Below are 12,461 nucleotides of genomic sequence, written 5' to 3' on the forward strand. Positions count from 1 at the left end.
AGTCTGAGGAATGTAAGATGGGTTCTTTGGAAGAAGGCGAGTGGTGGGGAGAAGGAATGGAGCAGGACGTAAAGAGGGAAGGCTTACTTTCCGAACTGGGAATGGAGGAAGAAAGCGAGAGTTCCACGTGTTTCAACTTGTGTGGACCTCAAGCGTTGCGAGTGGACTTATAGTCTCCGCTGAAATAATCGCTTACCAGGTTTTTTTTGGGGGGGGGGGTGTATCCGCAAAGTGCCTTCTATATACATCATTGGAAGAATATAATTTTATAAAATTCTGTGAAGAACGAAAAAAATCTTCAGTAATTTAAGATAAAGCGATGGTCCCCTTTTCCACTTTTAGTTCTGGTTATTGTGAAGATATCCTTACTGGTACAGTTAGTTCTCGACTTACAACAATCCATTTAGTGACTGTTCAAAGTTACAACGGCACTGAAAAAAAGTGACCGACGACCCTTTTCACACTTATGACCATTGCAGCATCCCCATAGTCAAGGGATCAAAAATTCAGACACTTGGCAACTGACTCATGTATGACTGTTGCAGTGTCCCAGAGTCGCATGATCATCTCCCCCCCGCAAGTTTTATTTATTTTATTTATATTACATTCAATCCAACTTTCATTAAATAGTGGGTGGTCTGGGTTACAATCACATTTAAACAGTCATATACATCTTTGCTTTAGTATTCATCTCATAATAATAACAACATAGTGATATAGCAACAGTAATACTTAACATCATCTTCTTTAACCACTCTCCTCTTTAATACATCATCTTTTAATATCTCTTCCCTTCTAACGTCTGTCTCTATTATCTAGCTGTTAATACAATAAAAAATTAAGTACATCCCATGTCCAAAAAACAAACAAAAAAGAAATATATAGATATAGATATAGATATCTATATATCTATAATTATCTTATATATATATATATATATATATATATATATATATATATATATATATATATATATATATATATATATATATATATATATACACACACACACACATACATACACATACACACACACACACACACATATATATATATAAATATATATAAAATATATTTTAAAAAAATAAAGAGAAAAAATAAAGAAAGGGAGGGGAGGTAGGAAAGAATCACTCCAGGTAACAGCAAAAATAAAAATAAAAATCCCTTCATCATCTCATTGCCAGCTTCAGTTATAGTTGCTATGCCTCGCATGATCATCTTTTGAGACCTTCTGACAAGCAAAAGTCAATGGGGGAGCCAGATTCATCTGACAGCTGTTTATTTACCACTGCGATGATTCACTTGCAAAACTCACTTAGCAAAATGTCTCCCTTAGCAAAATAAATTTGGGGCTAAGTTGAGGACTACCTGTATCTCACTGTTTACTGCAGCCATTCATTGTGGCTCCTGTTTGTCTTCCAATTTCACCCTTTTACTTTGGTAACTGCATCAACAAATCTTATGCACAAAAGAAACTGCCTTCAACATCACCATGGCTGCAGTACTAGTTTCAAATGCTTGCACATCTTTTTAAAATTCCAGCCCTTTTCAATTGTGAGAACGGTAGAATTCAATTTATAAGTTTTTTTTCTTGGAAAACCAATTGTGTATTGGTTTCATCTTATTATGCAACCATTAATGACTTGGAGATTTAGCTAAGCACAGAAGTTTTCTAATTGTATAGGAATCAATAATATTAATAAAGAGATGAGTAGGAGCCCAGAATCTGAACCTTACAAAAAAAATTGGGCCTCTTAAAATCCTGCAACCCTGTGCAGAAGAGTGACTTTATAAGGTTGAATTGTATTCTGCCCAACAATTTATTCTGTTTCAGACTTTATTTGGTGTTCTGCTTCTGTGATGATAATAACTAATGGATAATGTATGTAGCCAATAGATAGTATTAACTAATAGCTAGCAGGTAATACATGAATAATAGTGTTCTGTGCATCTTCGGTGTTTAGTCATGCCGGCCACATGACCACAGAGACGTCTTCAGACAGCGCTGGCTCTTCGACTTTGAAACGGAGATGAGCACCACCCTCTAGAGTCGGGAACGACTAGCACATATGTCTGAGGGGAACCTTTACCTTAATACATGAATAAGACTAAGCGTGTACCTGAAAGACCATTCCAAACAGTGAACCAATCATATATTTTTATAGAAATGCATAAAAGCATTTTGCAGAATGTTTGTTTTAGATGCCAAGTGCTTTAGACATTGTGTTTGCTCAATGTTTTCTGTAATATGCTGAAAACAGGATCCCAGGTTTTTTACTTATTTTTTAAAATCATGGAGACAATGCTTAGTGGGGTTTGCTTTGGGTTGAAAAAGATCTGTACAAGAAAATAATAACAATGTTACTTAATGCTCAGAAATATAGTAACAAACCAAAGTAAATGTTAATTTTAGAATAACAGTTTTTATTGCAGTTTTATGCTGATAGTGAAATATAAAAATAGCTAATTAAATGTTTGAGAGGCAAACAGGTTAAAATAATTTCTTTGAAGCAGACATATAGCAAAGATATAACTTACTTTCCTTCTCTGTTACAAATTCATATTTATTTTTATTGGACTATTATTTCTATAGATAATAGTAATAGGGACACTGTGATGCTGTGCCAGCAATTTCAGGATCTAGATTAACTCTTCAGAATTTCCAGGATATTGTTTTTAAGAAAGTTATTAAGAAAATGAGCTTTTAAGAAAGCTCATTTTAACTACTTTTGCAAAATGAATTCAATCATTGACTATAAATAGTTATTCAGTTGAAACTATTTCCATACCAAATTGAAAAGCTTTAGTTTAATAAATCATAGAAAAATCATCTGTTAATCTTGACAACTAAGCATTGTGAAACTATAGCTCACTGAAAAAAGAACTTAAAATAGTCAACCTCTGCTAAAACAGTTCAATTTTAGAATATTTGTATGATGCAGTTAATTAAAATGTCTATGATCCCTCTGGCCCAGGACTTAGTTATTGATAAAGAATGAATCTTGATTATCAGTGTCCCAGAATTCATTGGCCTTCTCTTATCTCATGTCTTTTGGTTGTTCTGAACTTCCCATCATTACCCACTTAACTTACCCAGAAGATGACATGGGTATCATATATATATATTTGGATGGTTCCAATTTTTGACACTGTTAGAATGGCTAAAGAGCTAATAATTTAATAAAATGAGTCAAATATTATATATTCTTATGATTTAATGTCTGTCATCTCATTCCTAAAATGAAATAATACTTACGTTGTATGATTTTATCCTGATGATTTATAAACTCTAAATAGTTTAGTTTCCTTTCATAAAGAAAGACAACCATGTCATCTGTGGAGGAGAATTTTCCAAGAGGTGGTACACAGAAGAAAGGAAAGGAAGAAAAAACAGTCAGACAACCAACGGTAGATGACAATTTATTCAAGGTATGCAAATTAGGAACATTTAACTTCTGTTGTCTCAGACTGTTGATTCCTCCCAACTACAGTAGTTTTGTGACTGATATCAATTGCCTTATTCCTTGACTTTCTTAGAATCACAGGGCTGGATGGGATTTTGGAGGTCCAGTCCAATCCCCTGCCTCCTTATATCATACCAGACAAATGGTTGCCCAATCTTTTCTTGAAAACCTCCAATGATGAGTACCCGCAACTCCATCAAGCAAGCTTTTCCATTGATTCATTGTTGTCACTTTTAGGAAATTTTTCTTTATTTCGAGATTGAATCCCCTTCTAGTAAATTTCCACCCATTGCTTCTTGTCCCGCCCTCAGGTGTTATGAAGATTAAATGGATGCCCTCTTCCCTGTTATAGATTGCTGTCATGTCTCCCCTGAGCCTTCTCTTAAGCTAAAACAGGGGGTCCCAACCTTTTCTATACCTTGTACCACTAGAATGCTTCTGATATATTCTCTCACCCTTAAAAAATAAACAATGTGCCTATAATTATACGTATACATTATAATCTTGGTTTGATTTATTGGATTTATTGGATTTGGATTATAATCTTGAAACTTCTAAACCGAAGTTTTAGTACCACTTTGAATATCGTCTCGCACCCTCAGTTGGGAACCCCTGGGGTAAAGCATACCTTGTTCCTTTAACATTCATCATACCCCTTATCATTTTTGTTGCTGTTCTCTGCACTCTTTCTAGGGCCTCAGCATCTTTTTTTAAAATCTTGGTTACTAGAACTGGATGAAGTATTCCAAATCACTAGTATAATATAGAACAATAGTATCATTTCCTCTGATCTTGATGCTATCCTCTGTTGATGCAGCCTTGGACTGTGTTGGCTTGGTAGCTGCAGCACACACTTAAACGGTTTGTGTGTTTTAATGGGACGGGATATAACATTTTATATAAATAACTTTTAATCCAAGGAGATTGCTATGTTTTTAACCATATATCATTTGTATTCATTCCTGGATGATTCTTGTAATAACTGCCAATTAATAAAATCTTGTATTAGAAACTTTTATGTTTGCGCTGTATAAAAGTTCAGTTTGAGCATGTTTATGGAGCAAGTTTAATTCAGTTTGGCCCATAATTCAGCTTGTTCCAGTCTTACATTGAATCATTCACCTTACCTCTTCTGCCTTGTATAAGAGGAGGCAGCCAGAAGCATATACCTCCTAGTTAAGTTAACTGTTGTGTATAGATCAGGTAAAATTAGTTGATTTAAGCTATGCCTTACTAAAATGAACCAAGATCATTTCTGATCTGGGGTGCATTGGATAGTTCAGGGACAGTGTGTGTATGTTACAGTCTCTTTAATTAAGCAATGCCATTTATTGCAACCCAGAAAACATACATTCTCTCTCACAACACCTGCTTGCTGGAACAAAGCAACCAGGGATTTGTATGGCTCCTATCCCATGATGTAAAATATGTTTTTGGAAGTCTGACTATTCCCCATCCCTTTTGGATTAGGATAGACGTCACATCCCTGTATAATTCTCCAGTTGGTCCAGAGTTACTTTGGATACTGAGATGGGCGGCATATAAATTTAATAAATAAATAAATTCTAATTGATTATGGGTTGTTTTTCCCTGAACACACATAGTTTGTGTTTTTACTGTTCTAATTTACTGTTCTTAATTTTGTAAGCCACCCAGAGTATTTTGGAGTTCAGCAGCTTTTAAATCTTATTCATTCAATTATTCATTCATAATAAATAAATAAATAAATAAATCATTTTAGGTTAACTAGAAAATCCATGTTTAGTTAACCATAGTTTCTCATTTTATATTGATAAGTTATGATTAATTAAACATGGAGGTGAATATTTCTTCTCTGTACGTAGGAGATAAAAATCAGAAAGTGTTGGCAGCACCTTTATACTAACAGATTTTATTATGATGCATAAGATTTCATGAACTGCAGCTCACTTCATGACATTTTTGGTTACCATATCTTGACATAGCTTTGCTTCTACAATGTAAAAGATAATATATTATTTATAGCCCAAGTCTCCAGTGATACATTTTGATAATATTGTGCTGAACTTTGTGGAAACCAGCCATCATCTTTTAACTTTTTTTCTATTTCATTTCCTGAACTTTGCATTGATATGTTGCTTTCCTCTCCCAGTTACTAATCTGTATAGAATTGGGGAAGCAACTTTTGTATTTTTATGTAATCTATTTTAGACTCAACATGAAGAAGTAACTCGGAAAAGAAAGAAAAAACATGAAGATCAAAAGGAGCCAAAAAAACTTAAGTCTGAGAAGAAAGCTGTTTCAAAAACCAGTATTAAAGATTTTGAACTTTTGTCAGCAGAGGTTGGTTGGTAATTTGTACTGTAATTTATTTGTTGTGCTGTGACGTACAATTCTACTTGACTATCCCAATTGATTTTATTAGATGATGTGTCACCATGATAAAATAATTCCTAAGCCCAGTTTACATGGCACAATAATTGAATGAACATCAGTGAGTTAGATTTGCACCAGCTACTAAGGACACAAATAAACCACATGTTGGTAGAAAGACAGATGTTTGAATCCAGCCAAAGTTTGATTATGTATACTTAAGATCAGTATAAGCTCTCAGTATAAAACAAGTTACAGATCTTTGATCTTGAAATGATGATTTGGTTTCCTTTCCACCTAACTGGATTTTTTTCTGGGTGCTTTGTTGCATCTCCTTAAATTCATATATTATCCGTACTAACAGAAGCTTAGTGTGCAAACCTATGTAAAAGTATATCTGTGATTGTTGCTTATTAGTGTTTGCTTGTCTTCAACAGTCTCTTACAGAAGGAACACTGCTGTTAGGATGTGTGAAAAAGAGTAATCAATTTGATCTGGTGATCAGCTTACCAAATGGTCTTACTGGGTTTGTGAAAATAACGTGCCTATGTGATGCTTATAGTGAACTGCTAAATAAGCAGGTGGCCACTGATGAGCCTATGGAGGTAAGATGATGAATTGATAGCTGAAATCTATGAAGATCAACAAAGCAGGCTTTCATAGTTGCCTTGTGATTTCCTTTGCTTTTAATCAAACCACATTTGAATCTGCCAAGTCCAGGTCTTGAACACATAGATATGGATGTTTGTTTGCCAAAAGAGTTGAAGACAGCCATTGGAATTAGCACATATGTACCATTTTTGAACTTAATCTTAATTGTGACATATTTTGCTGTGAGTCCAGCTTGTAACACCATTTGCTAGAATGTCAAAATACATTCAATTTACTGAATATACTCAGGGAGGGGGGAGTGTTATGTTACTTGCTGTGAAAGCTAGAAAACACCTTGCCACATTTTTTTCTTATTTTTTCTACTCCCTCTTGACTTTTTTGCAGGAACTGAATTCTCTCTCAGACTTGTTCCCCCCAGGAATGTTGGTGAGATGTGCTGTGGTAGGCACAGAGAAGAATGCTATGGGACATCAAAAGATACACTTAACCGTTAATCCAAAAGATGTCAACAAAGGTTTGAATCCTACAGTTTTGAAAGAAGGCATGGTAAGTAACTCAAGATTTTCCTCATCTTATTTTTCATATTCCCAAATTGTTTGAGACAAATAGAAAAAAACATTTTTGTTAAACTGTAAGCAAAAGAGTGATTACAAATGACAGCAGTGCACTTAAAGGAAACAAAGGTGGGTTAGAAAAAAAGTCAAATTCCAAAATAACATTTTTACCTGTAGAGCTTTGCAGGAAAATTCAGAGAAAGCATTAAAGACAGTACATATTGGTTTAAAATGCTGAAATATACAAACAAGTTTATAAGGTAATGAACAAGTGTCACACGTAACATCTAAGAAATAGGTTTCATGGGAATGGCCTCAACCTCACACAGATACTTAAAAGTTGCTGTTATAAAATGGATTTGTCTTGAATATGGCTACTCCTCAACTTATGACCACAATTGGGCCCCAAATTTCTGTTGCTAAGTGAGACATTTGTTAGATGAGTTTTGCCCCATTTTATGACATTTTTTGCCATCACTGCAGTTCTTAAATGGGTACATTAAAGTACCTATCCCAAGGCCATTGCTACTCTGAACAGCCTTTAAAATTAAACAATTGATTGTAAATCAAGGATTACCTGTAACTGCTGCATTCTGTCTGTCTGTGTGTGTGAGTGAGTGTGTGTGTGTGTGAGTGAGAGAGAGAGAGAGAGAGAGGGAGGGAGGGAGAGAATATATCTTGGATGTAGCTGGATAGGTAGATAAATAGATAGATAGACACAGAAACAGAAGTATTTGTTGCTAGGCATGCTCATTTGTCACCCGTTGAGTCAGAAGGATCCCAATGGCAATTTTGTTGTATAATACAATGACAATATTTTAAACTCCATTAAGATTTGGGCAATTAGCAATGAAGGTCTTGTGAAAGTCAATGGCTTTTTTCCTTTTCAGTGCAAACTTAGTAAATGAAAGATAGGGGACAAATAGCACTATGAATAACTCTATATAGTTCGTCATATATATTTAATTTAACATTTTTTTCTTTCAACAGCTACTCTCTGGATGCGTATCTAGTATAGAGGACCATGGTTACCTTATTGATATAGGTATTCCTGGAACAAAAGCATTTCTTCCTCGGCAGAAAGCCCAGGGCTCTCTGCAATCGCTCATCAAAGGTAAAACTTTTTATAGTTGTTTTGAGTGTAGCATTGGGGCGGGGGGGGGGGGGAGGTGGGAGGAGGAAGTAGGTAAGTCTAAGGATTATGAAAGTTTAGCTATGAAAATGAATAGTGACAAAAATCATTACAAAGTTCTGTGTGTCTATGTATGTGTGTATTTAAATCAATGTACAATAACTTTTCCATATTTGGAACCTAGGTTTTTTAATGAGATGCTTGTTTTTTGGTTATTTAAACATTCTACAGTGGGGCAAAAAAGTATTTTGTCAGCCATCAATTGTGCAAGTTCTCCCACTTAAAAAGATGAGAGAGGCCTGTAATTGACATCATAGGTAGACCTTAACTATGAGAGACAAAATGAGAAAACAAATCCAGACAATCACATTGTCTGATTTGGAAAGAATTTTTTTGCAAATTATTGTGGAAAATAAGTATTTGGTCACCTACAAACAAGCAAGATTTCTGGCTCTCACAGACCTGTAACTTCTTCTTTAAGAGGCTCCTCTGTCCTCCACTCATTACCTGTATTAATGGCACCTGTTTGAACTTCTTAGCAGTATAAAAGACTCCTGTCCACAACCTCAAACAGTCACACTCCAAACTCCACTATGGTGAAGACCAAAGAGCTGTCGAAGGACACCAGAAACAAAATTGTAGACCTGCACCAGGTTGGAAAGACTGAATCTACAATAGGCAAGCAGCTTGGTGTGAAGAAATCAACTGTGGGAACAATAATTAGAAAATGGAGGACATACAAGACCACTGATAATCTCCCTTGATCTGGGGCTCCACGCAAGATCTTACCCCATGAGGTCAAAATGATCACAAGAACAGTGAGCAAAAATCCCAGAACCACACGGGGGGACCTAGTGAATGACCTGCAGAGAGCTGGGACCAACATAACAAAGGATACCATCAGTAACACACCACGCCGCCAGGGATTCAGATCCTGCAGTGAATTAGAATTAGAATTAGAATAAGTTTATTTATAGGCCGCCCTTTTCCCTGAGGGGACTCAGGGCGGCTAACAACTTATATGGGAGGGGATACATACAATGACATATAACATAACATGTAATTAAAAAAATAAGCAACATTCATTCAGCATTCGGGTGGGGGCGAATTATAATCTTTACCCCCAGGCCTGACGGGATAGCCAGATCTTGAGGGCTGCGCGGAAGGTCTGGAGGGTGGTGAGGGTACGAATCTCCACGGGGAGATCGTTCCAAAGGGTCGGAGCTGCTACTGAAAAGGCTCTCCTCCACGTAGTGGCCAGCCGGCACTGGCTGGCGGATGGCACTTGGAGGAGGCCTAATCTATGAGATCTAATGGGTCTCGAGGAGGTAATTGGCAGGAGGCGGTCTCTCAAGTACCCAGATCCACTACCATGAAGGGCTTTGTGGGTGGTAAGAAGCACCTTGAAGCGCACACGGAGATCAACAGGTAGCCAGCGCAGCTCGCGGAGGATAGGTGTTATGTGGGCGAACCGAGGTGCACCCACAATCACTCGCGCGGCCGCATTGTGGACTAGCTGAAGCCGCCGGATGCTCTTCAAGGGCAGCCCCAGATGTGCCAGATGTGTCCCCCTGCTTAAGCCAGTACATGTCAGGGCCCGTCTGAAGTTTGCTAGAGAGCATTTGGATGATCCAGAAGAGGATTGGGAGAATGTCATATGGTCAGATGAAACCAAAGTAGAACTGTTTGGTAGAAACACAACTCGTCATGTTTGGAGGAGAGAGAATGCTGAGTTGCATCCAAAGAACATCATACCTACTGTGAAGCACGGGGGTGGCAACATCATGCTTTGGGGCTGTTCCTCTGCAAAGGGACCAGGATGACTGATCCATGTACAGGAAAGAATGAATGGGGCCATGTATCAGGAGATTTTGAGTGCAAACCTCCTTCCATCAGCAAGGGCATTGAAGATGAAACGTGGCTGGGTCTTTCAGCAGGACAATGATCCCAAACACACCGCCCGGGCAATGAAGGAGTGGCTTCGTAAGAAGCATTTCAAGGTCCTGGAGTGGCCTAGCCAGTCTCCAGATCTCAACCCCCTAGAAAACCTTTGGAGGGAGTTGAAAGTCCGTGTTGCCCAGCGACAGCCCCAAAACATCACTGCTCTAGAGGAGATCTGAATGGAGGAATGGGCCAACATACCAGCAACAGTGTGTGCCAACCTTGTGAAGACTTATAGAAAACGTTTGACCTCTGTCATTGCCAACAAAGGATATAACAAAGTATTGAGATGAACTTTTGATATTGACCAAATACTTATTTTCCACCATAATTTGCAAAAAAATTCTTTCCAAATCAGTTGTTTTCTCACTTTGTCTCTTATAGTTGAGGTCTACCTATGATGTCAATTACAGGCCTCTCTCATCTTTTTAAGTGGGAGAACTTGCACAATTGGTGGCTGACTAAATACTTTTTTGGCCCACTGTATCACTCGTGATGAAATTGGTGAATCAATGAAATAGCAAGTGCTGAAAAGTATGGTAATAACAGAAATGTTATAGCAAATAATTACTGAGGAGAGATTTTATTTTGTACGCTGGATTTATAGGGACTGAACTGATGATAGGCCAATATCTGAACTGCCTTATTGAAGAAGTAAAGAATGGTGGAAGAATAATCCGCATATCCATCAATCAGTCTGAAGTTGCTTCAGCCATTGCCACAGAGAAACAAAACTGGTCACTTGCCAACTTGCTACCTGGGCTAGTGGTGAAAGCCCAGGTACAGGAGGTAAAAACATTTCTCTATTGTCTATAGGCATAGATAAAAAAATGTATTTATAGTGGGCATAGTTCATCCATATTGAAGTTAAGAACCAGTTTTTGATGTATTAATCCAAGAGTCCATGTAGCAGATAACTGCTTGATTGCAATTTTCATTCTTCTAGATTCAAAATGATTTTGGAAAGTATGTAGGCAGATACTGAATTTTATAAAAACCCCTACTTAAATTTGTTAAGCAACAATTCTATATTAATTTCATTTCCTTCAAAGTGAGGGTGAGTTTTCAAGTGTATCTCATTTACTTCCCAGAATCAAGAGTAGCAAGAATGCCGATTCTCCTCCTTTCCCAAAGTCTAGTTCCATTCGCTATTGGTTAAGGAGGAGTGATTGAAACTAAGCCGCCTGAACTGTGAACTCCCACAAGACTTGATCCTCTCAGTATTCCTATTTAATATCTACTTAAAACTGTTCGACAAGTTCCTCTCTCATCATGAGATCAAGGATCTGCTGATGATAAAATTAAATATCTTGACCCAGGCCTACTAAGTGAATCTGTCAAGATTCTGTTGTAATAGTGTGAGGATATTGGGATCTAGATGAGAAGGAGCAACCTAGGATCAATTCTAGCTAATCTGAATGGCTGGGAAGTTATGGGCCATTTCTCTCTTGGGATTTTTCAATTTTAGTTCTAGAAGGAACTAGGACCAGTTTGCAATTGGTCCTAGATTCACAGCTCTTCCTCAAAGAGCAGATGGCAGCTATGGCTAGGAAGGTATTTCATTGTATTTATATATCAATTGCTCCTTTTCCCATTTAAAACCCAGTATAACATAAGGATAATTACAAAATAAAATATTTTTGTTGGCAAATATACATACATGTTACTAACTTTCATCTTCTGGCTGGACTTTTAAACGATATATAATTTCACATATTCAGTAATACATGCAAAATTAAATTTAATTCAAACAGTAGAAAATAATTAATAAAGCCAAATATATGAAAGTTCTAAAATGTCAAAATAAATACTTTGAAAGTTTTGTTAAGTCTTACTTTTCCTCTAGTTCTTTTAAGGAAATCCATCCACAAGAAGAATTTTTGTTCCTTTTACATTTTTTCCAGGTGACTACTTCTGGAATTTCTCTAAGTTTTCTCTCTTCCTTTACTGGAATTGTGGATTTCATGCACACAAACTCTCTAAAAACAGGGCACTTATCACCAAATCAGATGGTAAGTTGGTAAGCAACTATGTTTAAACTATGATGAAAATGTAAATGAATTACGGCATTTCTAAATAGTAGTTCTTCATATTCCTGGATTCTAGAATTTTTTAAAAAGTAAAAGTGATATTTTTAATGATCTTAGAAAGTGGCAGCATTTATCCATCCTTGTATAAGCTTAGAAATTCAGTGGGCATAGGGTTGGTTAATACTTGGTTGGTAGACTACCAAGCTAGTCTGACAAATTGATAAACTTCTTTGAAATAGTTAATCTGTGTCACTTGTAAAAAAGACTATATAGATGTACCCATGAAATCACCTGGGTCAAGAGTTTTAATATCTTTACTACATTCTGACAACTTGTAAATATATATTTTTCTATATTCCTTCACAAACCGATATCT

General features: G+C 36.6%; 1 protein-coding gene across 3 annotated transcripts in view; it reads left to right on the plus strand.

The window, feature by feature from the left end:
* Positions 1–12,461, plus strand: part of PDCD11 (programmed cell death 11) — a 42,641-nt gene that overhangs the window by 73 nt on the left and 30,107 nt on the right. For 2 of the 3 annotated variants that reach the window (XM_087725779.1, XM_087725781.1), the window contains exons 2-8: positions 3,318–3,429; positions 5,655–5,786; positions 6,254–6,421; positions 6,813–6,974; positions 7,973–8,096; positions 10,663–10,844; positions 11,960–12,067. In XM_087725779.1, coding sequence (XP_087581905.1) covers positions 3,328–3,429; positions 5,655–5,786; positions 6,254–6,421; positions 6,813–6,974; positions 7,973–8,096; positions 10,663–10,844; positions 11,960–12,067 — 978 coding nt within the window. In that variant the 5' untranslated portion in view covers positions 3,318–3,327. Of the gene's footprint in view, positions 1–32; positions 200–3,317; positions 3,430–5,654; positions 5,787–6,253; positions 6,422–6,812; positions 6,975–7,972; positions 8,097–10,662; positions 10,845–11,959; positions 12,068–12,461 lie in introns of those variants that run through there. The other variant, XM_087725780.1, reaches the window with a different exon arrangement.

This window comes from Thamnophis sirtalis, unplaced genomic scaffold, assembly GCF_051295495.1.
Source record: "Thamnophis sirtalis isolate CommonGarterSnake01/CBP01778 unplaced genomic scaffold, rThaSir2_p1.2 scaffold_11, whole genome shotgun sequence".
NCBI lineage: Eukaryota > Metazoa > Chordata > Lepidosauria > Squamata > Natricidae > Thamnophis > Thamnophis sirtalis.